The following is a 26,219-nucleotide window of genomic DNA, read 5'->3' on the forward strand; positions in this document are numbered from 1 at the left end:
ACAGGGCGAGGCGAGAAGCGTGGATAAGCTCCTTTCCCCCCCCTCGGCGCAAAGTGGTACGACCCACGGGGGGGGGGGGGCTGCGGGGACGAGTCCAACGGAGCGAGGAAACGGGGGGGGGGGGGGGGTTATGTGTGCGGGACCGGCACGTACTAAAGGACGGGGCGGGGGGGGGGGGGGGTGACAGCCGCGGGGCCGGAGCGGAGACAAAGAGGGACCCCCACCCCCAAAAAAAAAAAAAACAACCCATCACCACACCCACCCCATCACGTATATAACACCCCCCCCCCCCCCAAAACGTCCCGGTTATAACGCGCTTTCTCCTCCCGGGCCCCCGCTCCGGCTCATGGCTCCCCGGGCCTCTCGATGCCCGGGGGGGGTCCGGGGGGTCCGCCCGGCATGGCGGGGGGGGGTCGTGGCGGCAAGAAGGGAGGAGGAGGAGGAGGAGGAGGAGCGGGGGTGTCGGCGAAGATGGCGTTCCGGCGGGCCTACTCCATCCAGGACAAGCTGCAAGCCATCGAGCGGGTGAAGGAAGGCGAGAGGCAGGCGTCGGTGTGCCGGGCTTTCGGGGTGCCGGGGGGCACGCTGAGGGGCTGGCTGAAGGACGAGGCCAAGCTGAGGTGGTTCCTGGAGCAGCTGGGGGGCGAGGTGGGCACCCAGCGCAAGAAGATGCGCTTGGCCAACGAGGAGGAGATCGACCGCGCCGTCTACGCCTGGTTCCTGACCCTGCGGCAGCACGGCGTCCCCCTCTCCGGACCTCTCATCCAAGCCCAAGCCGAAGCTTTCGCCCGGCAGATCTACGGGCCGGGATGCACCTTCAAGGCCAGCCACGGCTGGTTCTGGCGTTGGCAGAAGCGTCACGGCATCTCCGGCCAACGCGTCTACGGCGAGGCCGGCCTCCCCGCCCGGCCCCGACGCCTGCCCGACGCCTGCCCGGCCCCGGCCGCCGACGCCGGGGGTTACGGGGACCAGCAGATCTACAACGCCAACGTCACCGGGCTCTTCTGGAAGCTGCTGCCAGGACAGAGCGGCGGGGCGGCGGCGGCGGCGCGGCGGAGGCCGGCTCCGCGCCGGCGGGTCACCGTGCTGCTGGCCGCCAACCTGACGGGCTCCCACAAGCTGAAGCCCTTGGTGGTCGGGAGCCTTCGCGATCCCCTCAGCCTCCGACATCACAACCAGGACAAGTTCCCCGCTTGCTACCGCTACAGCCCCCGAGCCAGGCTGGGGCCGGCGCTTCTCCGGGCTTGGTTCTTCGAGGACTTCGTGCCGGGCGTCAAACGCTACCTCCGGCGGAGCTGCCTGCAGCAGAGGGCTGTGTTGCTGCTCAGCTCCCCGCCACCCCTTCCTGGGGTGGGTCCTGAGGAGCCCCCGCCGCTGCAGACTCCCGACGGGTCCATCCGTGCCCTTTTCCTCTCCAAGGGACCTGCCGGGGGCGGCTCGGCCGGAGGAGGAGGAGGAGGAGGAGGAGGCCGGATCCCGGCCCCGCTGGAGCAAGGGGTGGTGTTGGCCTTCAAGCAGCTCTACAAGAGGGAGCTGCTGCGCTTGGCCGTCTCCTGCGTGGCCGGTGGCTCCGGTGGCCCCGTGGACTTCGTCAGGTCCTTCCTCCTCAAGGACATGTTATACCTGGCCGGTCTCTCCTGGGACCTCATCCCTCCCGGCTCCATCGAGAAGTGCTGGCTGCTGGGGCTGCGCGCTGCCTTCGAGCCCCAGCCCGGGGAGGAAGGGCACGGAGACCTTCCTCCTCCGCCCGGGGAGGAAGGTGGAGGGGACAGCAAAGTCTTCAGCGACCTGACCCACCTGGCGGCGTTGGCCTACAAGCGCCTGGCCCCCGAGGAGGTGGCCGACTGGCTGCACATGGACGACGCGGAGGAGGGCGACGGGGAAGAGGAGGCGGAGGAGGAAGGCTGCGGGGCTGAGGAGGAGGATGAGGAGGAGGAGGATGAGGAGGAGGAGGCAGCTGCTGGAGGTGGCAGAAGAGGCGGGGAAGGAGGGGGTGCCTTGCTGCCCACGGCTCGGGAAGCCATCGAGGGCCTGGAGACGGCGTTACGCTGGCTGGAAGGTCAAGACCCCCGGCAGGTGGGACCCATGAAGCTGGTGCAGCTCCGCTCCCTCCTCAGCATGGCCCAGAGGCTGCACCGGGCTGGCAGCCCCTGCTCCTAGGGCAGGACCACCCGTGACCTCTTGGCTGCCCAACCCCTCAGGACCCCACCACGGGGTTGGGGACGCCCTGGCTGTCCCAAGGGGCTGGTGGTGGGGGTGCCGGCTCCCCTCGCCGCTCCATCACGGGTGGTCCCGGGTTTGCCACGGAGAGGGGACAACAATTTAGGGCTAAACGGGGTTTTCATTTGAGCGACAACCCCTCCGTACCTTGTGTAGTTGAGGGTTGTTCCTCACCCTGAAGTATATTTAGGAGGTGCTATTTTTTAAATCCCATGAGGCCGAGCCAGGGTGGTGGCCCCTTGCTCACGGGCAACAGGAGAAGGGGGTGGGTGTCCCCCCTCAACCCCGTGGGGAGAAGGGGCGAGGGAAGGACCTGCTTGGTGTCACCACAAGGATCCAGGATGATGGGGGAAGTGACACTTAGTTCCTCACATCTTGGAGATGGGCACAGTTGGTGGGACAGGGACCACTCCTGGGGAGCTGTAAGGCAAAAGTCCTGTCCTGGAAGAGGCCGGTGACCTCACTTGCTGGTGAAATGGAGTCTTGTTAAACTGGGGAGGTCTGGAGCTGGTTCAAGACAACTTTCTTCATGCACTGGATTGGGGCAGGGACACTTGGGTGGCACCTGAGAAGCTGCAGCTCCCCAGAGAGGGTCACCTCCATCATTCCCAGGAACAACCAGACCATGGAGACTCTGTTGAAACAGGTACCATCATCCCAGCCACCCTGGTGAAGCCAAAGCCTTCGGTGATGGGTGGGATTGAGGTGCCTCCTCTGGGCTTTTGTGGGGTGGCTGGGGCTGGAGAACGTGTCTCACTGAGGAGACAACCTCAAGCATTGCAAGTTGGTTTTTACCTGTTGGGTCTTTGTCTCATAACTTCAGAGTTTATGAAAATTAAATGGATTTTTATGCCCGCTCTGGGGTTGTCATCTGTCCCAGGGATGGGGAGGGTGGCAGAAGGGGGAACCTCCATGCCAAGGTGTCCTCTCAGTGTGGTGGTCTCCATTGTGTTCCTCGCTTCTCCACAGCCTGTTTAATGTGGAAGGGTCGGGAAGGCACCTGGACCTCTGGGGCTGCTCCCCAAATGGGGGGGGGGTTCACTTTTTTAGAAGGACAAACCTGCTGATAAACAAGAGTCCCTGGGAATTTACGGAGCAACAAGACCAGAAAAAAAACCTACTCCAAAAGCCACGTTTGGAGCTGAGGTTTGTCCTTCCAGGTCGTGGAGCTCCTCTGCTGAACCAATGGCAAGAAAAGCTTTGGATTAGGGGACAAATGCACTTTTTTTGTTGTTTTCACCCCCAGAAACCCAACCAACCTTGACTGCTGCTGGTGAGCTCCTGCCAGGTTCCAGAGCATGCTCTGGGGTGTCTCACCTTGTCAGGCTTCTCCCCTGGCTTTTATCCACCAAGGTGGAGCCGTGTAGAACTACGTTTCTATTTACTTTTAGAATCTTTGGCACCCAAGGAACTCTACAGAACAGTTTTGGATCTTGGGATGTGGCTTCCTTCAAGCATTCCTGAATTGTCTTCAGTTAGGAAACATGTTGCCACGCTCAGCAGAAGGTACCAGGCTGGAGGTCTTCCATTTCTTGTGCATCTTGGGTACCATTTGGCCTCCCTGGTTGGGAGGGACCTTTGAAGGTCACCTAGTCCCAACCCCCCTGCCATAGGCAGGGACACCTCCCAGCAGCCCAGGCTGCTCCAAGCCCCATCCAACCTGCCCTTCAACACTGCCAGGGATGGGGCAGCCACAGCTTCCCTGGGCAACCTGGGCCAGGCTCTCCCCACCCTCACAGCCCAGAATTTCTCCCTCACATCTCAGCTCCAGCTCCCTCTGCCAGCTGGAAACCCTTCCCCCTGCTCCCATCCCTCCCTGCCCTTGTCCCAAGCCCCTCCCCAGCTTTCCTGGAGCCCCTTCAGGCACTGGAAGGTGCTCTCAGGTCTCCCTGGAGCCTTCTCTTCTCCAGGCTGAACACCCCAACTCTCCCAGCCTGTCTCCAGAGCACCTTTTGCTCTTGGTGAAGACAACCTGAAACCCCAAAGCTTTTTGGAGGACACATGGGGACGGGGAGTGGGCAGGGACTCAGGTTGCCTGTATCAGGAATGCTGGGGGTGGATTTGGCCAAGGCTTTTTTTGGCCAGCTATGTCCAAGAGTGGTGTGGAGAACACAGAAGAGATGGAGATGGCCAAGAAGAATTAAATCAGAAGGCTTCAGAGAGATCAGCCTTAGGGAGGGACCTGGGGACAGGGCAAGGGTAAAAGCAGGCAGGACAATGGAGCTACCAGGTGGCTTGGGAATCTTGAGGACCACTGCTTCCTTGTCATGAACCCCTTTCCCTGGCTACACAACAAAATACAGAGATGGGCAGGAGAGATGAGCAGGCTGGAGCTCCATCTCCAGCTTTTTTGCAGCTTTGCTAATTAATTAGCTGCCTTGAGAAGGTGTCTGAGAAGGTCATGCCTTGACTCCAGCATCTCTCTTGGCTTTGGTACCACCAGCATCCAGGGGGATGGGGTGAAGGTCTTTGGAGCTGGAGGCTCAGCACCCAGCTGATATTTTGCCTGAAAAAAAAAAGCCTTTCATCTTCAAAGCTGTTCCCAAATCATCACTAATTGCATCCGTGCAGGTGCCAGGAGGCAAAAGAAGCTTAATTAGGGCATCCAAAAGGGTCAGGTCCTCTCCAGTTAGGGCAAAGTTGGAGTTCCTCCAGAGCCAAGAGTGGGTCTGGGCTTCGATCCCACCACGTCGCTGACAGAGCAAGACCCATCTGAAGGACCATGGTGCCTGGGCATGGTGGGAGATGGAGGTGTTTTGGATCATTGACATCTCACCCATGGTTCTGGGACATGCAGCAGCTTTGTGTTCCTGCAGGCACCTCCAGAGCCCAGCAGAGGAGCAGGTGTTGGTGACCACATGTACCCCAAGCACCAAGAACTCATTGAGTTGGGAAATCAAAGCCTTTCTCAGAGCATCATCCTGCCAGACCCTCACTTCTCAAGGTCCCTCAGCATCCTCACAGCACCTGTGATGTTTCTCACCTCCTGTGACCACTCTGCCCAGCCCCAGCAGACCTGGGATCACCCTATCCTCAAAACCCCATCCCCACCCTGTTCCCATCTTAGCACAGCACTGGTGGCATCAGCTCCATCCCTGGTGAGGACAGAGCCAGCATGGCAGCACCTCCATCCTTGGAGAGGACAGAATCATCAGCTCCATCCCTACTGGCCCAGAGACTCACGGTTGTCACCTCCCCATGGAGGTGACCCTGTGTTGTGTACAGTAGCCCCCCGCCCCCACCCCAGAACTGAAGGGACCAGAAAGAGCCATCGTGCTGCCCACATTTATTTGGTTGTAGCCCTGCAGAGGTAGCACGTGGCACGGACACGAGTCCACACCACCCCCCACCCCCAGCCAGGGTCTCCTGGGGGTGTCAGGGTTCCCTGCAGGGGTTTTTGGTCTGCTCCCCATCACCCAACTCCTCCAGCCCTGCGGGGCACAGGACGGAGGGGCTCGTCCCCAGCCAGGCCACTAGTCCTTGGCCACATCACACGCCCGTTGGGTGGCCACCTCCACGGCGTTCATGACGGTGGCCCTCAGTGCTCCCTTCTCCAGCTGGTGCAGGGCGTGGATGGTGGTGCCCCCGGGCGTGCAGACATCTCCCCGCAGCTTCGCCGGGTGCTCCCCTGTCTCCAGCATCATCTTAGCTGCACCCTGTGGGAGACCAAGGTGGGTCAGAGAGACAAGGACCTCCCGAACCTCCCCTTCTTCTCGCCCACGCGTTGGACAGCACTGCAAGTGGCTGCACAAGGGAAGTGGTGGAGGCAGCATCCTTGGAGGGATCTAAAAAATGTGTGGATGTGGTGCTGAGGGACATTCTTCACCATGAGGGTGGGGAGACCCTGGCCCAGGTTGCCCAGGGAAGCTGTGGCTGCCCCATCCCTGGCAGTGTTGAAGAGCAGGTTGGATGGGGCTTGGAGCAGCCTGGGCTGGTGGGAGGTGTCCCTGCCCAGGCAGGGGATTTGGAACTAGATGATCTTTAAGGTCCCTTCCAACCCAAACCACTCCATGATTCTATGACATAGTTTAATGGTGGACTTGGCAGCATTGGGTTAATGGTTGGACTTGATGATCTTAAAGGTCTTCTCCAACCAAAACGATTCCATGATCTTCCCATCACCTACACCCCATGGTGGGGAACAAGGCACCAAAGCATCTGTCCCATAAGAACGGTTTGGGTTGTAAGGACCTTAAAGATCACCCAGTTCCAACCCTTTGCCAAGGGCAAGGATACCTCCCAGCAGCCCAGGCTGCTCCAAGCCCCATCCAACCTGCCCTTCAACACTGCCAGGGATGGGGCAGCCACAGCTTCTCTGGGCAACCTGTTCAACTGCCATGCCCTCCGCTGTCTCCTGGTGGCCTCATCTTCATTTTCAAGAGGGGAAACTGAGGCAGGGCAGTGCCAGGGGAGAGGCCAGGGCAGTGCCAGTGTGATGGGGCCAGGTGGAAGCTGTGGAGCAGGAGGGAGAGCAGTGATGCTGGGTTGTCCTCAAGGACCATCCCAGACTCACCAGCAGCGTCTGAGCCGCGATCCTGCTGGCCAAGCCACCCGGCATCCCCATCTTCACCGCCCCCTCGGCCAAAGCTTCTGCAAACAGGTAGACCTGGAGGAGAAAGACCATTGGGGGAGGGGTGAGCCTGGCAAAACAGGAAAGTGAGGAGACCCCCAGCTCCAGTCAGGGGTGGGATTTCTCCCGGCATCCCGTGTTCCTGCCGGGCTCTTACATAGGCCACCCCGCTGCCGCTGAGGCCGGTGTGGATGTTGATGTAGGACTCGGGGACCTCCTCGCAGAGCCCACAGGAGGACAAGAGGTTCTTCAGCAGGGTGGCTTCCCTGTCACCAGCACCACTGCCCCGGGCAAAGACCATCGCCCCTGCCTGCACCACGCAGGGCAGGTTGGGCATGAGCCGCAGCACCTTGGTCCCGGCAGGGAGAAGCTGGGGAGAAATGGGGATGGGAGAAGGGGGTGCCAGCTCCGGGCAGCACCCAAGGGTGCCCTGAGACATCGGTGGGTGGTGCTCGTTGGGGCTGGTGGAGAAGAGAGGGGTGGTGGGGAAGGAGCTGGGGATGCAGCCCAGGTGGGGACAGGGCCATGGCGGCGTGTCCTCCTCCATGGGCGCAAATGGGAGGAGGGGGAGGAAGAGGAGAAGTAGGAAGAGGAGGGGGAAGAGAAGCAGGAAGAGAAGGAAGAGGAGAAGGAAGAGAAGGAAGAGGAGAAGGAAGAGAAGGAAGAGGAGAAGGAAGAGAAGGAAGAGGAGAAGGAAGAGAAGGAAGAGGAGAAGGAAGAGAAGGAAGAGGAGAAGGAAGAGAAGGAGGAGGAGAAGGAAGAGAAGGAGGAGGAGAAGGAAGAGAAGGAGGAGGAGAAGGAAGAGAAGGAGGAGGAGAAGGAAGAGAAGGAAGAGGAGAAGGAAGAGAAGGAAGAGGAGAAGGAAGAGAAGGAAGAGGAGAAGGAAGAGAAGGAAGAGGAGAAGGAAGAGTTGAACTTGATCTTAAAGATCTTTTCCAACCAAAACAATTCTAAGAGGAGTAGGAGAAGGAGGAGGAAGAGGAGGAGCAGGAAGAAGAGGGCAAAACGTTAGACTTGATCTTAAAGGTCTTTTCCAACCTAAATAATTCTAAGAGGAAGAGGAGGAGGAGAAAGGAGAAGAGGAAGAGTTGGACTTGATCTTAAAGGTCTTTTCCAACCAAAAAAAAATTGAGTCTGTAAGGAGGAGGAGGAGGGACGGGAGAAGGGGAGGAGGGACGGGAGAAGGGGAGGAGGGACGGGAGAAGGGGAGGAGGGACGGGAGAAGGGGAGGAGGGACGGGAGAAGGGGAGGAGGGACGGGAGAAGGGGAGGAGGGACGGGAGAAGGGGAGGAGGAGGGACGGGAGAAGGGGAGGAGGAGGGACGGGAGAAGGGGAGGAGGAGGGACGGGAGAAGGGGAGGAGGAGGGACGGGAGAAGGGGAGGAGGAGGGACGGGAGAAGGGGAGGAGGAGGGACGGGAGAAGGGGAGGAGGAGGCTCACTCGCTGCAGGGTCTGGAGGGTGACACCAGCTGCCAGGGAGACGACGACGTGGTGGGGTCCCACGGCAGGACGGATCTCCTGCAGGACGCCCGGCAGGACGTGGGGTTTGGTGGCCAGGAAGACCAAGGTGCTCTCCTGCAGCACCTCCAGGTTGCAGTGGGTGGTCCGGCAGCCCGACTCCTGCCCGCGGGGCAGGGAGAGGTGTCACACAGCCTGTCACCCCCCCAGCCCCCACGGGCAGGACACCTTCTCATGCAGGGACACAGCCTGGGGGCCCTCCGGCCACAAAGCCACCAAGGCTCTGCAGGGATTTCACCCGAGGATGGATGAGGCAAAGCCCTGCCTCATGGGGGGGGGGAGGAGCCCCCAAAATGGTGGTGAGGGGCACCCCAAGACACCTCCAACCTCCACGGCCACTGAGCGAGGTGGTTTGTCACCCCACGTCCCCACTCACCCGCCAGGCATCCAGGTTTTTATCCGAGGGAGCGCTGGCCAGGATGCTGCTTGGTGGCACCTTCCCTTGGGGAACAGGGGGATGGGGGTGAGTGGCCGGGGCGGCCCCAGGGTCACAGGATCACAGGATCTTAGGGGTTGGAAGGGACCTGGAAAGATCACCCAGTCCAACCCCCCTGCCAGAGCAGGGTCACCCAGAGCACATCACACAGGAACGTGTCCAGATGGGTTTGAATGTCTCCAGTGAGGAGACTCCACAGCCTCTCTGGGCAGCCTGTCCCAGGGCTCTGTCACTCTCACAGGAAAGAAGTTCTTCCTGATATTCACATGGAACCTCCTGTGTTTCAGTTTACACCCACTGCCCCTTGTCCTGTCACTGGACATCACTGAACAAAGCCTGGCTCTGTCCTCCTGACACTGCCCTTAACATATCTGTAACCATTGATGAGGTCGCCCCTCAGTCTCCTCTTCTCCAAGCTCAAGAGCCCCAGCTCCCTCAGCCTTTCCTCATCAGGGAGATGTTCCACTCCCTCCAGCATCTCTGTGGCTCTGCTCTGGACTCTCTCAAGCAGTTCCCTGTCCTTCTTGAGCTGAGGGGGCCCAGAACTGGACACAACACTCCAGATGCAGCCTCACCAGGGCAGAATAGAGGGGGAAAGAACCTCCCTTGACCTACCAACCACCCCCTTTCTAACACACCCCAGATGCCCCTGGCCTTCTTGGCCACAAGGGCACATTGCTGGTCATGGTCAGGGGACACCCCAGTGCAGCACAGGCACCCTGGTCTCAGCCAGGACCTGGTCCTGTCCCCAACCCCAGCCCCACCAGCCTCGGGGACAGGGAGCAGAGCGGGACAGGGCTGGATCCTGCCAGTCTGGCTGGCATGGGAACCCCATGGGGACAGCTATGGGCATCCCATGGGGACAGCTGTGGGCACCCCGTTGTGCAGTGACAAGAGAGGTGACCCCAAAAGCTGGTACCATCTGAGTATGAGCAGGGCTGTCCCCACACTGTGCTATGGGGCAGGGACAACCAGGGAGTGGACAGGACAGGGCTGTCCCCATGTCCCCAGATCCCCTCTATGGGGCAGTGGCCCCACGGGCAGGACAGGACACAGCTGTCCCCACGTCCCCACCATGCTCTCTGGGACAGGGAACAGGACAGGGTTGTCCACCTGTCCCCAGACTGCTCTATGGGGCAGGGATGCCAAGTCGTGGACAGGACACAACTGTCCCCATGATCCCACCCTGCTCTTTGGGGCAGGGACCCCCACGGAGGGAACATTCAAGGGCTGTTCCCATATCCCCAAACTGCTCTAGGGGGGAAGTGACACCGGGGGGGGGGGAGACAGGACAGGCCTGTCCCTGTGTCCCCACAGGGTTCTGTGGGACAGTGACCCCAAGGAAGGGGCAGAACAGACCTGTCCCCGTGTCCCCCCTCCCACCTGCTGTGGGTGGGCCAGGCCTGTCCCCGTGTCCCCAGGAGCTCAGGGACCCCCTGCCCGCAGCAGCCCCCGGCCTAGGCCTGTCCCCGTGTCCCCAGGGGCTCAGGACCCCCAACCCATACCTGCCCCTGTCCCCCCTTGGCTCAAGGACCCCCAGCCCGTACCTGCCTGCAGCAGCCCCCGGCTCAGACCTGTCCCCAGGGGCTCAGAACCCCCCAGCAGAGCCCAGGACCCCCCAGCAGGGCCCAGGGACCCCCAGCAGGGCCCAGGGACCCCTCAGCAGGGCCCAGGGACCCCAGCATTGCTCAGGACCCCCCAGTAGAGCCCAGGACCCCAGCCCGTACCTGCCCGCAGCAGCCCCCAGCCCAGACCTGTCCCTGTGTCCTCAGGACCCCCCAGCATTGCCAAGGGACCCCCAGCAGAGCCCAGGACCCCCCAGCAGAGCCCAGGGACCTCCCAGAAGAGCTCAGGGACCCCCCAGTAGGGCTCAGGGACCCCCAGCCCCTACCTGCCTGCAGCAGCCCCCCGCCCAGCCCTGTCCCCAGGGGCTCAGGACCCCTCAGCCGAGCCCAGGACCCCCCAGCAGATCTCAGGACCCCCAGCAGAGCCCAGGGACCTCCCAGAAGAGCCCAGGACCCCCCAGCATTGCCCAGGGACCCCCAGCCCCTACCTGCCTGCAGCAGCCCCCAGCCCAGACCTGCCCCCGTGTCCCCAGGACCTCAGGACCCCCAGCAGAGCCCAGGACCCCCCAGCAGAGCCCAGGACCCCCAGCAGAGCCCAGGACCCCCCAGCAGAGCCCAGGGACCTCCCAGAAGAGCTCAGGGACCCCCCAGCAGAGCTCAGGGACCTCCCAGCAGAGCTCAGGGACCTCCCAGAAGAGCCCAGGGACCTCCCAGAAGAGCCCAGGGACCTCCCAGAAGAGCCCAGGACCCCCAGCAGGGCTCAGGGACCCCAGCATTGTTCAGGACCCCCAGCAGAGCCCAGGCACCTCCCAGAAGAGCTTAGGGACCCCCCAGCAGAGCTCAGGGACCCCCAGCCCGTACCTGCCCGCAGCAGCCCCCGGCCCAGCCCTGTCCCCAGGGTCTCAGGACCCCCCAGCAGATCTCAGGACCCCCCAGCAGAGCCCAGGACCCCCAAGCATTGCTCAGGACCCCAGCCCGTACCTGCCCGCAGCAGCCCCCGGCCCAAGCCTGTCCCCGTGTCCCCAGGACCCCCCAGCCGAGCCCAGGACCCCCCAGCCGAGCCCAGGACCCCAGCCCGTACCTGCCCGCAGCAGCCCCCGGCCCAGCCCCCCCCGCCATCCTCCCGGCGCCCACGAACCCGACCCGCAGCTCCGGCGCCTCCATGGCTGGGACCCGCCCCCTCCCGCCCTCCCTCCGCGCCCATTGGTCCGGCCTCGCCCCGCCCCCCGCGCTCCCATTGGTGGAGGCGAGCTATAAGGGGCGGGGCCCGCGCGGAGGGGCGGGGCTTGGACGGGGCGACTGCGCAGGTGCGGGAGGGTAAAGTGGGGGGGGGGGGGGGGTGACCTGGGGTGACCCCGGGGAATGGGGACCCCGGGAATGGGGGGGGAACCCCAAGGAATGAGGGGTGGGACCCCGGGAATTGGGGGGTGGGACCCCGGGAATCGGGAGGTCGGACCCCAAGGAATGAGGGGTGAGACCCCGGGAATGGGGGGGGTGGGACACCAAGAAATGGGGGGGTGGTACCCCGGGAATGGGGTGGTGGGACCCCAAGGAATGGGATGGGACCCCAAGGAACGAGGGGGTGGGACGCCGGGAATTGGGGGGTGGGACCCCAAGGAATGCGGGGTTGAGACCCCGGGAATGGGGAGGTGGGACCCCAGGGAATGGGGGCGTGGGGCCCCGGGAATGGGGGGGTGGGACCCCAAGGAATGGGGGGGTGGGACGCCGGGGAATTGGGGGGTGGGATCCCGGGAATCGGGAGGTGGGGCCCCGGGAATGGAAGGGTGGGACCCCGGGAAATGGGGTGGGACCCCAAGGAATGAGGGGGTGCAACCCCAGGGAATGGGGAGGTGGGACGCCGGGGAATGGGGGGGTGAGACCCCGGGGAATGGGGAGGTGGGACCCCAGGAATTGGGGAGTGGGTGGGATTCCTGGCTCTTCCACCCCTCTCCCCCCTCTCCCCGGGTTGGCCAAGGACCCTGGTACCCCAGAGTGTATTGGAGGGGGGTCACCTTCAACGGGGGGGGCGTTTCTCACCACCCCCTGCCCCTCCCACACCCCATGGGGTGGATCACTTCAATGGGGGGTCCCTCAACTCTGTCCTTAGGTTTGTGGGTGCTCAGGGGGCTCCCCACCCCCTCTTTCCCTAAATGACCCCCCCATAATCCTGCCCCTGTGTGTATTTCTGGGGGATCCTCTCAATAGGGGGGGGGGGGGGGGGGTCCTTCAACCCTCTCCTTGGATTTGGGGGCACCTCATGGGGCTCCCCCCCCCCCTCTTTCCCAGAAGGACCCTACCATAATGCTGCCCCTGGGTGGGTTGTTGGGGGGGGGGGGGTCCCCTTCAATCGCAGGGTCCCCTCAATAAGGGGGTCCCTCAACCCTCTCCTTGGACTTGGGGGTGCCTTGAGGGGCTCCCCACTCTGTTTCTCCCCACAGGATCCCCCCATCATGCTGACCCTGGGTGTATTGGGAGGGGGGGTCCCCTTGATGGGGGGGGTGTGTGTCTCCCAACCCTCTCCTCTGATTTGGGGGGGGTCCTCGGGATGTTTCCCCCCCTATTTCTCCCCACAGGACCCCCCCTATCATGGTGCCCCGAATCTGCTGTGCTCTGCTGCTCCTCTGTGCTGCTACCAGGTTTTTGGGGTGGCTCTGCCTTGGCACCCCCCAAGAGAAGCTGGAGACCCCCCTGGAGCTGAGAACCCCCCAAAAGGTGGGGATCCCCTTGGAGATGACCACGGGTGGTGGCCAGTTCCAGGCTGAAGCCACATCCCAGGAGCTGTCACCCCTGGACTCCTGTCACCATCAGGGGTGGCCAATCAGGCTCCCCCAGGGTGGGAAATGGGGGTCCAGGGACCCCCCCTTCCCCCCACCCCAAATCCTGGGCACCCCTTTTTCCAGGTGTGGGGTGCCCCACATCCATGTGGGATGGTTTGGGAGGTGGTGGTGAAGACCCAAGTGTTGAGGTGGGCTCACACACCTTTCCTCTTCATTTCCCACCCAAAGTCCCACCTCGGGAACAGCGGGGGGTGCTGACGTCACTGATGATGTCACTGCTGACATCAGATCACGGTGTGACTCTGCTCATCCTGTGCTGACCTCAGCAAGGACAAGGTGGTGGCCAAGCCAAGGGTGGGCCTGTCCACCAAGGGTCACCAGATGTACCCCTGCACCTCAAGTTCCACCCCAAATCCTGCTGTCACCCAACACAATTCCACCCTCAATCCCAAGCCTGACACCCGGCCACCTCTGTCCTCACTTTGGGGTAAAACCAGCCCTGTTTAGCCCATTTCCCTCCCAGCAGACAAGGGGTTTTTCCACTCTTAAACCCCCTTCCCACATCCCGTCCTTGCTTCCTTCTGAAGGTTTTTTCCCAGGTCTTCTCTTCCTGGGTGGTGAAATGCTGGGAGATGCTGAGGTCCATGGGGAAGACCCAGTAGCCATCTGGAACCTGGTGGTGGCTTGTGGTGGGATTTGTGAGGCCTTCCCCTCCATCACCACCATCCCAATCTTCCTCCCAGGAGGAGCTACAGGAGCAGCTGGAAGGATCAGAAGCCCCCGTCCACCCCAGCCTGCAGCCACCAGTGCTGGATGAGACCCTCATCACCAACGGGCAGCTCCGGGTGGCCCAGCTCATGGAGGACATCGCCCAACGGATGGGTAGGAGCCACCAGGAGGGATGGTTCTGCATCCCTGTGTCCCACCTTGGGGACCAACCCAACCTCTTGTGCCTCCACACAGGGAATGTGAGCAGCCATGGGGCCACGGGGCTCCGGGAAGGTCACCGGGTTGTCCTGTCCAGCCTCCACCAGGCACAGGAAAGAGCTCAGGATGTCCATCCCCAACTAGGTGGGAACACAGCAACCTCCATTCCCAGCTCTTTTTGCCTCAGGACACCCCTGGGTGCAGCTTCTCCAGCTCATCCCAGTGTGGGAAAGGGACAACTGGCCAAATGAAGGCCACCATCTGGCCACTGGACACTTCTACACCCACCAACCCACCACGGGGACAACTGGTCACCAAGCCTGGGGAGCAGCAGCTCTGCTCATGGGGCTTGGGTGTCTGTGAGGAAAGTGTGTCTGTTGAGGGGGGGGAGGGTCAGAGTGACACAATTAGTCACATGACAAATTAACAGTGAGAAATATTAATGAATTCATTAGATAAATTAAACATGGATGGTGACTCCATCAAAGGGGTGACAAACCCCTGGACATCAGTGTGAAAGATCTGGTTTTAATTCTCGATGATTTCCCTCAGGTAACACCAGGTTTCAAGCTGTGGATGTTTTACCCATGTGTGTGTTTGACATCACTTCTAAAGACTGTGGTTTGATTTATTGTTATTATTATTGTTATTATTATTGTTATTATTATTGTTATTATTATTGTTATTATTATTGTTATTATTATTGTTATTATTATTGTTATTATTATTGTTATTATTGTTATTATTATTGTTATTATTATTGTTATTTTATTTCATTTATTTCCTCCTCGGAAACATCTCACATTTGATGGAGTCGCCTTTATCATAGAATCAATCAGAGGGGTTGGAAGGGACCTCTGGAGATCAGAGAGTCCAACCCCCCTGCTGCAGCAGGATCACCTGGGGCAGGTCCCACAGGAACGTGTCCAGATGGGTCTGGAAAGTCTCCAGAGAAGGAGACTCCACAACCTCTCTGGGCAGCCTGTCCCAGGGCTCTGTCACCCTCACAGGAAGAAGTTTCTCCTCATGTTGAGGTGGAGCTTCCTGTGTTGTCACTTGGTGCTGTTTCCCCTCGTCCTGTCACAGGCACCACTGAACAGAGACTGGCCCAACCTTGACACCCACCCTGCAGATATTGATCAGGTCCCCTCTCAGCCTTCTCCTCTCCAGACTAACCAGCCCCAGGTCTCTCAGCCTTTCGTCATCAGACAGATGTTCCAGTCCCTTCATCATCCTCGTAGCCTCCATTGGACTCTTTCCAGTAGATCCCTGTCCCTCTGGAACTGGGGAGCCCAGAACTGGACACAACACTCCAGATGTGGTCTCACCAGGGCAGAAGACAGGGGGAGGAGAACCTCCTTTGACCTGCTGGACACACTGTTCTTCATACATCCCAGGATACTCTTGGCTCTCTTGGCCACGAGGACAGATTGGTGTTTAATTTTTCATTCCTCATGTTTGATGGAGTCGCCTTTAACTCACCATTAACTCCTCATTTCTCACATTTGATTTGAGTCATTTTGCTGTCCCAGTGGTGGGTTGTCAGTAGAGAAGTGTCTGGTGACCAGTTGGTGGTGGTCAGTTGTCCTAGACCATCCCAACACTGTATCCATCTCTCCTGTGTGCAGAGAGTGACGTGGCCCTTCTCCTGGCCCAGCAGCACCAGATGGAGGAGGTGATGGAGAAGCTTCAACGAGTCAACCAGAGCCTGGGGCTGGTGCTGGTGGCTGTAGAGGGTGCACGGAACCGGCTGGAGAACCATCTGCAGGACCTTCATGCTGTCCTTGACCCAACTGGTGAGCCCGGGATGGGTGCTGGAGGGTGGGCCAGAGAGTGGTCAGGATTGGAAGGGACCTCTGGGAGATCATCTAGTCCAACTGCCCTTGCTAGAGCAGGAACACCTACAGTAGATCCCACAGGAATGTGTCCAGGTGGGATGGGTGCCCACGCCAAGGTTCTTCCTCCTCCTTCCCCCACAGGTCGCAGCCCAAGTGCCATCTCCACCTGTGTCCTACATGGCTTTGTGCTGCTGGTTGGGCTTCTGGTGCTCAAGCCACCCCATGCCATCCTCCTCTTCCTCCTCTTCCTGGTCTCCAGCACCCTTGGCGAGCTCCTCGGCATCCCGGCACTCTCCGCTCTCCTGGTCCTTGCTGTGGCAGGTGGGGGGACCTGGTTGGGGCCACACCACCCTGGGGGTGCTACAGGGGGTGTTCTTGCCTTCTCCTCCTACCCTCTGGCCTCCCTGTAGGACAGTGGCTGGTGATGACCACCCACCGTGGTGCTTATGGAGCCTGGCCAGTGTTTCCCTGCCACCAGCTCACCTCCACCCCAAACAGGTAGGAGATGGTTGGGGAGGGGGAAATGGGAACAGCACCCTTGGGAGCTGCTGGGACCCAGCCTGGGCACCCATCCTGGATGTCCCATCCTGCTGTCATCCAGCAGAGGTCCCCAAGGTGGGCTGTTGGTCCTTGGGGGTGGGGAGCAGGACACATCTTGGTGGCTTTCCTGCAGCTTTTGGGAACCTCATCCCAGATCCCTGCCCAATTTTTGCCTGGAGGAGGGTGTGGGGAGGCTGGAGAAGAGGCTGCCATCGTGATGGGAGTGCCACCAGGGTGATGGAGCTCTAGGTTTCCTTCTTCCCATGCAGGGAACACAAAATGGAGCTGTTGCAGGAGGAGCTGGACAGGATGGAGATGAGCTGCCTGGAAGGTGAGAAGTGGCTGAACAGGGGGGACACCAGAGGGATGACCATGAGGTGGGAGGTGTGGTGGCTGTAGGACATGGGTTTCAAGGCCCAGCATGTCCCCATCCTGTGCTGGGGCACGTGTGTTACCCCAGAGTGTCCCCAAGCCATGCTAGGATGTCTGGACCACCACAGGGTGGGGACAGCAGCACTGGGAGTGTGTCACCCCCCCATGCCATGTTCTTGCAGAGCCCTCATGCCTGGAGCAGCTCCCAGCAATGACAAGGGACCTCTGGAGCTTAGAAGGGAAGATGTCACCTGTCCCTGGTGGCCAGAGGACAAAACTAAGCTCATGTGGGGTAAGCTTGAGCTTGGGGGTAGGTATTGGGTGGGATGTCCCCAGGTTGGACCAGACCCTGCTCTTGGGGGCCAGCTGGGCCCCCCTGAAGGTCAGGTCCTCTGGGGATGAGGTGTCCTCATTGTGACTGCACCTGTGGGTGCTGGACACCCTGTTGGGAGGAGGGGCAGGGCTGGGGACATGATGGCCAGGGAGGACTTTTAGGTGGAGTGGGTTGTTTTCCAAGGGTGGATGGCCATCTTCTATGTCCCCAGGGGACAAGGGCCATCTGCAGGACAGGAGGGCCACCAGGGATGGAAGATGCTCTTTCTAAAACCCTTCTTCCCTGACAGGGGACCCCAGAGCAGGCCCTGGGTGCCAGGAAGCATTGGGAGCCCAAACCCCACGACCCAAACCAGTCTCTGGCCAGTGATGTGTGAGTACCACCCATAGGGGACATCCCTTCTCCAGGGACACCTTGGGGCTGGTGTCACCTTGGGGTGAAGCCAGTGACCTGACAGTGGGGGAGAGGACACACACCACACAGAGCCCCTCTGGGGGCTTCTTGGGGTGCTGATGGGTCTCTCTCCCATAGGTCCTTGATGTCCCCAAGGTCCCCATGCCAGGGGCTGACCAAAGCTGGGCAGAGGTGCCGGAAGAAAGCCACCCCTGGGCAGGACTTCTGCCACGTCCATGCCACAAACTGAGCCTCCTGCATGGACTCATCCCCTCATCTTTGACCCTCTACCCCCCTACCAGAGGGGTTTTTGACCCTCCTGTGGTTCTTCCAGATGCTGGTGAACACCTGGAGGTGGCTCAGGACCCTAAGGGTGCCATCTGACGTGGGAATGGGACTGTGCTGCAGGGCAGATGCTCTTCATCCCACCAGTTTTAGGCTATTTGCATATATTTTAATAAACGCCACATTTACATATGCTCTGGTCTCCCCCCCATCCTGATGCTGGGGGCTTCAGGACCATCCCCACCACCCCAAAAGCAACAGCAAAGGCTCAGCTCCTGTTCCTACAACAGAGGAACCCTGATCACCTTCCCTTTATTACAGCCTAATTACGGGTAATTAGCAGCGTAGCCCATTACAGCTCAACCAGGGCCACCAGCCTCTTGGACATGGCCAAGGGTGGTGGTGGTGGCTCCAGTTGGCTGGTACTACTTGGTCTGGGGGTCCCAGCACCTTTGGGGTGCCCCGACCTCCCTTGGTGTTCTGCACCATTCCCAGCACAAGGCAGGAATACGGGAGCTGCTGAGTGGGCTCTGGCCCCCTTTTCACTTTGGAAATGTCACTGTCACCACCCCCAGTCCCGTCCTCTGCCCCAGCAAAGGACAACCCTGAGATGAAGAGGACTCCGCCGGTGCCACGTTGGTCCCTCACTTCCTGGCACTGGAGTAGTTGGCGTTGAACCAGGCACAGGTCTCCTTCACAGCTGGGGAGGGAGAAGGTGGGAGAGGGGTCTGGGGATGGATTGGGAGTGCTCCTTGTCCACAGAATCATCGAGGGTTTGGGTTGGTAGGGACCTTTGAAGGTCATCCGACCCACCCCCTCCCAGCAGCCCAGGCTGCTCCAAGCCCCATCCAACCTGCCCTTCAACACTGCCAGGGATGGGGCAGCCACAGCTTCCCTGGGCAACCTGGGCCAGGCTCTCCCCACCCTCACAGCCCAGAATTTCTCCCTCCCATCTCAGCTCCAGCTCCCTCTGCCAGCTGGAAACCCTTCCCCCTGCTCCCATCCCTCCCTGCCCTTGTCCCAAGCCCCTCCCCAGCTTTCCTGGAGCCCCTTCAGGCACTGGAAGGTGCTCTCAGGTCTCCCTGGAGCCTTCTCTTCTCCAGGCTGAACACCCCAACTCTCCCAGCCTGTATCCAGAGCAGAGCTGCTCTAGCCCTCCCATCATCTCTGTGGCCTCCAATAGCTCCATCCAGTCCAACCCCCCTATCATGAACAGGTAAATCTTCAACCAGACCTTGGGTTGCTCAGAGCCCCATCCAACCTAACCTTGAATGTTTCCAGGGATGAGGCTTCTAGAACCATTAGAGCAACCTGGGCCAGTGTCTCACCACCCTCCCTCTACATAATTTCTTCCTAATACCTAGTCTGAATCTCCCCTCTTCCAGGTTGAAACCATCACCCCTTATCCTACCCCTGCAGGCCCTGCTAAGAAGTCTGTCCCCATCTTTCTTAAAATCCCCCTTGAGGTATGGAAGGATGGACAGCCCTGATGCCACCCAAGGCTCGTGGCTGTTGGTGGGACCTCCATGCCTTGTGGAGCCCCTCCCCACCTCACCTTGCCTGAAGGGTGTGAACTGGAAGCCGGGCAGGTACCGCCGCAGCTTGGCGTTGCTGGCTGTCTTCTTGAACTGCCCATCTGCTTTGGTGGTGTCAAACTGGGAGGGGAAGGATTAAGGGAAACTAAAGAGGGAGGGAGGGGAGAAGAGGTCTTGCTCTGCACCACTGTGTCCTGGCTGGGGCAGTGTGAGGCCCACAGCAGCCCCTCTGGAGCCCCTGTGGCTGCTGGTGGGAAGTGGGGAAGTGCAGAGCAAGGAGGGGTTGGCAAAGGATACGACAAGTTCTCCTCTGAAGTCCATGGCCTCCACGATTGCCTCTGCTGCCTCCCTGATGGAGACTTCATCTTCTTCTCCCACTGTGGATGAAGGGCACAATGGTGGCTCTTCCTCCATCCTCCTGGAAAGGGGGTGGGGGGAGGCAGACAAGGCTTACCCGACAAGATGATGGGTTCCACCTCCTCGTATTCCCGCAGGACCCAAAGGAAGAGCCGGGCCAGGTCCTGCAGAGGGGCAGATGGCCCTTGGGGGGTGGCTGCTGTCCCTCAGCCCTCCCATCACGAGGGGACCCAACCCTGAAGATGGCCAATGCTGCCCAGGACAACCCAGCTGGGCTCAGACCCTGCTGAGGTCCAAGCACCAGCTCCCCCCCAGCCCTGTAACTTGTCCTCCCCAAGCCATGGGGAGGTGAGTTCTCCCCCAGGCCACACATACCAGGGAGTAGATGAACTGTCTCCTGGGCTTGCCCGTGCCCCAGATGGTCAGAGGTGAGCCAGTCTCTGCAGGAGGAAGGATAGCATGTCCATAAGCCACCTCCACCCACCCTGGCTACCCTGAAGAGCAGCTCATGGAGCAAACGGGGGATGGGAAAAACAACAAACAACACCAAACCACAAAACCAACCCAGCCCCCCCCCCCAAAAAAAAGCCATAAGAAGTCCTGCCATGCTCACGTTTGGCCAGGTAGACTTTATGGATGAGCCCTGGCAAGACGTGGCCATCCTCAATGTTGAAGTTGTCGTGTGGCCCGAAGACATTGGTGGGGATGACGGCGGTGAAGCGGCAGCCGTGCTGCTCGAAGTAGCCCCTGAGTGAGAGCAGGGGAGGTGCAGGTGGGTTGTTGACCAGCCACAGACACCCCCTTCCAGCACAGAGCTGTCCCTAGAAGACCCTGGCCAGCAGCATCTCCATCTGCTGAGTCCAGGTATCTCCCCAGCTCTATTTAATAAGTGGCGACCTGTGTGTGCTCACAGGGTCTGGAGAACTTGTGAGGAGCAGCTGAGGGAGCTGGGGGTGTCCAGCCTGGAGCAAAGGAAGCTGAGGGGAGACCTGCTGGCTCTGCAGCTGCCTGAGAGGAGGTTGGAGCCAGGGGGGTCGGGCTCTGCTCCCCAGGAACAAGCCCTGGGACAAGAGGGAACGGCCTCAAGTTGTGCCAGGGGAGGCTGAGGTTGGATCTGGGGAACAATTCCTTCCTGGCAAGGGTTGTCAGGGCCTGGCCCAGGCTGCCCAGGGCAGGGGGGAGTCCCCATCCCTGGAGGGGTTTCCAAGCCCTGGAGATGGTGCTGAGGGACGTGGGGCAGGGGTGGCCTTGGCAGGGCTGGGGGAACAGTTGGACTTGATCTTGAAAGGTCTTTTCCAACCCAAAATGATTCTCTGATTCTACAACCACAGGGTGCCCACAGGGGCTCCTCCATGTCACTCCCCCCCCCACCCCTGGCACCTATTCTGGATGTCGATCATCCTCTTGGCATAGGAGTAGCCAAAGTTGGAGCTGTGAGGCGGCCCGTTGTGAATCTGGGGACAAGAGAGCAGGGAGTTAAGCAGGGCAGGGACACCCCTGGGGCTGTGCATGGGGCTGGAGATGCTCACCATGCTCTCGTTGATGGGGTAGGTTGTCTTGTCTGGGAAGATGCAGGTGGAGAGGCAGGAGACCACCTTCTGCACCCCCGTCTCGTAGGCCGAGTGCAGGACGTTGTCGTTGATGTGGATGTTTCTCCTCTAGGGATGGAGAGATTTGTCAGAACCGTGGGGTGGGGACCCCCCAAAGCCCTTCTTCACCCTGTGGGTGATAACAACTAGAGAAGCAATAGGAGCTCTGGTTTGGTCCTGGGAGCAGAGCAAGCCATGTCCCTGTGTCCTCATGTTCAAGTCCTTAAAGAGGGCAGGGGGTTACAGCATCCACAGGCACCTCCATGCCCACCTTTTCATGGAATTATGGAGTGGTTTGGGTTGAAGAGACCATGAAGAACACTTAGATCCAACCCTCCTGCCATGGGCAGGGACACCTCGCCCCAGCCCAGGCTGCTCCAAGCCCCATCCAACCTGCTCTTGAACACTTCCAGGGATGGGGCAGCCACAGCTTCCCTGGGCAGCCTGGGCCAGGCTCTCCCCACCCTCATAATGAGTTTCCTCCTCATGTCCAACCTAAATCTCCCCTCTTCCAGTTTTAATCCATTCCCCCTTGTCCTCTTGCCATATACCCCAGTAAAAAAAAGCCCCTCCCCTTGACTCTGCCCAAGTGCTCACCCAAAAATCCAGGTTGTAGCGGATGTTTTTGAAGAGCCCCCCAACCATGGCAGCCAGGTGGATGACATGGGTGGGCTTGTGCTGCTCAAACAGGGCTTGGGTCTCTGCTGCATTCCTGGGGTGGGAAACGTGAGGGTTCAGCGGCATGGAGGGAGCAGATTTTGGGGGTGGTGGTGTGAGGCTGGGGGGGGGGGTGTGTGTTTTCCAAGTGAAAACCCACCCCAGGGCCCCACTCACGTCAGGTCGGCGTCTCTGGAGGAGACAAAGATCCACTCCTCATCTGGCTGCCCCTCTCCATCAGCCACCACCTTCTCGATGGCTCTGCCCACCAAGCCAGTGCCACCCGTCACCAGGATGCGCTTGGACGCCATCCCCAACACCTCTGTCATGGCCAAAACCCTGCGGGGAGGGAGGGGGGAGGCTAAGCTGGGGGTCACCTTCTGGACCACCAACCTCAACCCCACCTTGGCGGCCGCCAGCAACCGAGCCACACGCCAGGAGCTGGCTGGTTGTGGTTGGGTTTGGGTTGGGGGGTTTATTTTTTGGTGGGTTTAATTCTTGGTGGGTTTATTTTTTGGTGGGTTTAATTCTTGGTGGGTTTATTTTTTGGTGGGTTTAATTCTTGGTGGGTTTATTTTTTTGGTGGGTTTATTTTTTGGTGGGTTTAATTCTTGGTGAATTTAATTCTTGGTGAGTTTAATTCTTAGTGGGTTTAATTCTTGGTGGGTTTAATTCTTGGTGGGTTTAATTCTTGGTGGGTTTATTTTTTTGGTGGGTTTATTTTTTTGGTGGGTTTATTTTTTGGTGAGTTTAATTCTTGGTGGGTTTAATTCTTGGTGGGTTTAATTCTTGGTGGGTTTATTTTTTGGTGGGTTTAATTCTTGGTGGGTTTATTTTTTGGTGGGTTTAATTCTTGGTGGGTTTAATTCTTGGTGGGTTTAAGTCTTCGTGGGTTTATTTTTTTGGTGGGTTTAATTCTTGGTGGGTTTATTTTTTCAGTGGGTTTATTTTTTGGTGGGTTTATTTTTTGGTGGGTTTAATTCTTGGTGGGTTTAATTCTTGGTGGGTTTATTTTTTGGTGGGTTTAATTCTTGGTGGGTTTTTTTGGTGGGTTTAATTCTTGGTGGGTTTAATTCTTGGTGGGTTTATTTTTTGGTGGGTTTTTGGTTGGTTTTTTTTTTACCCATTTTTTCCAGCAAAAGCCCAAAAACAACCCAAAAACATAAGGGAAGGGGAAGCAGGGTGTGTGGTGGTGACACGCCGTGGAGAGCAGGGGGGGGGCCTGGAGGGGGGAGGTGGCAGAAACTCATCAGCTGCAGCTGTTAATTAGCAACAGTGGCCCAAGGGCTCCCCCGGGGCAGGTGGCACCTGGGCTGGGGCCAGATCCTGCCACGTGGCACTGCTGGAAGGGGAGGCCCATCCCACAGCCCCCCCGCACTCACAACTCCCAGGTCTGCACCCCAAATCTCCCTCTGCACCCCAGGTCTCCCCCTGCACACCAGGTCTGCACCCCAGATCTCCTCTTGTACCCCAAGCCCCAGGTCTGCACCCCAAATCTCCCCCTGCACCCCAGATATCCTCTTGTACCTCAAGCCCCAGTTCTGCACCTCAAATCTCCCCCTGCACCCCAGATATCCTCTTGTACCCCAAGCCCCAGTTCTGCACCTCAAATCTCCCCCTGCACTCCAGTTCTGCACCCCAAATCTCCCCCTGCACCCCAGGTCTGCACCTCAGATCTCCTCTTGTACCCCAAGCCCCAGTTCTGCACCCCAAATCTCCCCCTGCACCCCAAGTGTCCATCCCATATCTCCCTCTGCACCCCTGATCGCCCCTCCAGGTCTGCACCCCAGATCTCCTCCTGCACCCCAAGCCCCAGTTCTGCACCCTAAATCTCCACTTGCACCCCAGATCTCCTCCTGCACCCCAAGCTCCAGTTCTGCACCCCAAGCCCCAGTTCTGCACCCTAAATCTTCACTTGCACCCCAGATCTCCTCCTCCACCCCGAGTTTCAGCTCTGCACCCCAGGTCTGCACCCCAGATCTCCTCCTGCACCCCAAGTCCCACGTCAGCAGCTCAAATCTCCCTCTGCACCTGAGGTCTGCACCCCAAGTCCAAGGTCTGCACCCCACATCTCCCCTACACCCCATATCCCGGGTCTGCACCCCATGTCACCCCTGCGCCCCAAATTCCACAGCTGCGCTCAGAGCTGCACCCCTTGTCCCTCCTGCACCCCAAACCTCAGGCCTGAGCCCCCAGGCCTCCCTTGCACCCACAGTTCCAGGCCTGCCCCCCAAATCTATCCCTGCACCCCAGGTCTGCACTCAGGTGTGTGTCCCACACCTCCCCCTGCACCCCAAATCCAAAGTCTGCGCTCCGTGTCCCGCCTTGCGCCCCAAGTCCCGGCTCTGCACCCCATCTCACCCTTGCACCCCAAATCCAAGGTCTGTATTCCGTGTCTCGCCTTGCACCCCAAGTCCCGGTTCTGCCCCCCATCTCACCCTTGCACCCCAAATCCAAAGTCTGCGCTCCGTGTCCCGCCTTGCACCCCAAGTCCCGGCTCTGCACCCCAAAACCCCACATCTGCCCCCAGCTCCGCACCCCACACCTCCCCTGCACCCCACATCTACACCCAAGACTGCTCCCCGTGTCTCTCCCGCACCCCAAAACCCCAAACCCGACCCTCAGGCCTCCCCTGCACCCCCCCCCCTGCACCCACCCCCCCCCCCAACACCGCCCCTCTCCCACCCCACCCCTTCTACCGCCGGGGCCTCCTGCGGCCCCCCTGGGGTTCTCCCCTCCTCCCTCCTGATCCCCCCGGCCCCGAGGACCCCCAACCCCCCCCCCAGTGTCACCTGCTGCCCCCTCCAAACGCTCCCTGGGGGGTGGGGGGTCCCGCCTCACCCCGGCCAGGGGCGAGGGCGGCTTCGGCTCCGCTCGGCTCCGCTCGGCTGGGCTCGGGTGGGTTCGGGTGGGAGGCGATCAGCTCTCGGGTGGGCTCGGAGGGACTCGGCAGGGCTCGGGTGGGAGGCGATCAGCTCTCGGGTGGGCTCGGAGAGACTCGGCAGGGCTCGGCTCGGCGGCGAGCAGCCCTCGGCTGGGTTCGGAAGGACTCGGAAGGACTCGGCAGGATTCGGCTGGGCTCGGCTCTGCCGCCCTTCCTGCCGCCATTCAGGGGCCGCCGCTCGGCTCCTTGGGAAATGGAGTCCGAGCCCGGGATCGCCGACACCGGGACCCGCCGCAGCACCGGGGGGGGGACGACACCGGGACCTGCCGCAGCACCGGGACACACCGGGACCACCCCCGTCACCCGCACGGAGGGGCAGGGGAAGGGGGTGCGCAGCTCTGCCCCCCCCCCCCCCCGCCATCCCCTCAGCCCAGGCGCATAAAGAGGGATTTCCACGCACAACGGTTTAACCACCTTCCGTGGGGATCGTAACGTGAGCGGAGCTTTGCAGTGCTGGGGGGGAGGGGGGGGCTGGTTTCAAGGAGCCCTCCTCGCCAGCCGGCTGTCCCCTCAGGTTTCCTGCGAGGCCGAGGGAGGGCCTGGGCTCGCCCTTATCATGGAATCACAGGATCTATGATAATTGGAAGGGACCTGGAAAGATCACCCAGTCCAGCCCCCCTGCCAGAGCAGGGTCACCCAGAGCACATCACACAGGAACGTGTCCAGAGGGGTTTGAATGTCTCCAGAGAAGGAAACTCCACAACCTCTCTGGGCAGCCTGTCCCAGGGCTCTGTCACTCTCACAGGAAAGAAGGTTTTTCTGATATTCACCTTGAACCTCCTACGCTCCAGTTTGCACCCTCTGCCCCTTGTCCTGTCACTGGACATCACTGAAAAAAGCTTAACTCCATCCTCCTGACACTCACCCTTTATGTATTTGTAAACACTGATGAGGTCGCCCCTCAGTCTCCTCTTCTCCAAGCTCAAGAGACCCAGCTCCCTCAGCCTTTCCTCATCAGGGAGATGTTCCACTCCCTTAATCCCTTATGTTAAAACGGTGAGAAATGGGATTAAGGGAAGAGGCCCAGCCAGGAATTTCCGTTTTCCCCACACATGAGGTGTGGCCCCAGTGTCGAGGAGCAGTAGGATTATCAATGGCTTTTACTCCTTTCTCTCTTGGGTGAGACCTGGAAGTGGAACGTGCCCTTCTCTTTGGGGAGAGCCTGAGGAAAAGCTGAATCCCTGAGGACCTCGGGCGGTGTAAATTTCCTCCCCTGCACGTCAAAAGTTGTCACCTGCTGTGTTCTGCGGGAGCATCCAGCCCTTTTCCCAGCTAGGTGAAACCCCAGCCCTCCCAGAGCTTTCCCCAACTCCAAAATCCTGCTCCCACAAGCGAGCGACTCCAGCCCTGGTGCTATTTCCC

At 60.0% G+C, this 26,219-nt stretch overlaps 4 protein-coding genes across 4 annotated transcripts; 2 read left to right on the top strand and 2 right to left on the bottom strand.

Annotated features, from left to right (window-relative positions):
- Positions 1–298: 298 nt before the first annotated feature.
- Positions 299–3,077, top strand: TIGD5 (tigger transposable element derived 5). Its single transcript, XM_051611395.1, has one exon. The coding sequence runs from the start codon at positions 367–369 to the stop codon at positions 2,158–2,160; it is 1,794 nt and encodes a 597-aa protein (XP_051467355.1). The 5' UTR covers positions 299–366; the 3' UTR covers positions 2,161–3,077.
- A 2,414-nt stretch (positions 3,078–5,491) lies between these two features.
- On the bottom strand, positions 5,492–11,513 carry PYCR3 (pyrroline-5-carboxylate reductase 3). The gene is made up of 6 exons (XM_051610311.1): positions 11,291–11,513; positions 8,685–8,749; positions 8,231–8,410; positions 6,948–7,160; positions 6,734–6,826; positions 5,492–5,876 (listed from the first exon to the last, which is right to left on the bottom strand). The coding sequence occupies exons 1-6, from the start codon at positions 11,511–11,513 to the stop codon at positions 5,694–5,696; spliced, it is 957 nt and encodes a 318-aa protein (XP_051466271.1). The 3' UTR covers positions 5,492–5,693.
- An 81-nt stretch (positions 11,514–11,594) lies between these two features.
- Positions 11,595–17,967, top strand: LOC127381275 (protein brambleberry-like). Its single transcript, XM_051611418.1, has 11 exons — positions 11,595–11,616; positions 12,883–13,021; positions 13,830–13,968; positions 14,050–14,157; positions 15,642–15,809; positions 15,993–16,172; positions 16,262–16,349; positions 16,661–16,722; positions 16,946–17,055; positions 17,387–17,469; positions 17,629–17,967. The coding sequence occupies exons 2-11, from the start codon at positions 12,896–12,898 to the stop codon at positions 17,738–17,740; spliced, it is 1,176 nt and encodes a 391-aa protein (XP_051467378.1). The 5' UTR covers positions 11,595–11,616; positions 12,883–12,895; the 3' UTR covers positions 17,741–17,967.
- Positions 17,923–24,820, bottom strand: GFUS (GDP-L-fucose synthase). Its single transcript, XM_051611421.1, has 11 exons — positions 24,706–24,820; positions 22,091–22,252; positions 21,854–21,968; positions 21,197–21,325; positions 21,048–21,121; positions 20,281–20,414; positions 20,043–20,107; positions 19,765–19,831; positions 19,608–19,687; positions 19,331–19,430; positions 17,923–18,475 (listed from the first exon to the last, which is right to left on the bottom strand). Exons 2-11 carry the CDS (start codon positions 22,240–22,242, stop codon positions 18,420–18,422), a joined length of 972 nt encoding a protein of 323 aa, XP_051467381.1. The 5' UTR covers positions 22,243–22,252; positions 24,706–24,820; the 3' UTR covers positions 17,923–18,419.
- Positions 24,821–26,219: the final 1,399 nt, after the last annotated feature.

This window comes from Apus apus, chromosome 2 (genome assembly GCF_020740795.1).
Source record: "Apus apus isolate bApuApu2 chromosome 2, bApuApu2.pri.cur, whole genome shotgun sequence".
Classification (NCBI taxonomy): Eukaryota; Metazoa; Chordata; class Aves; order Apodiformes; family Apodidae; genus Apus; species Apus apus.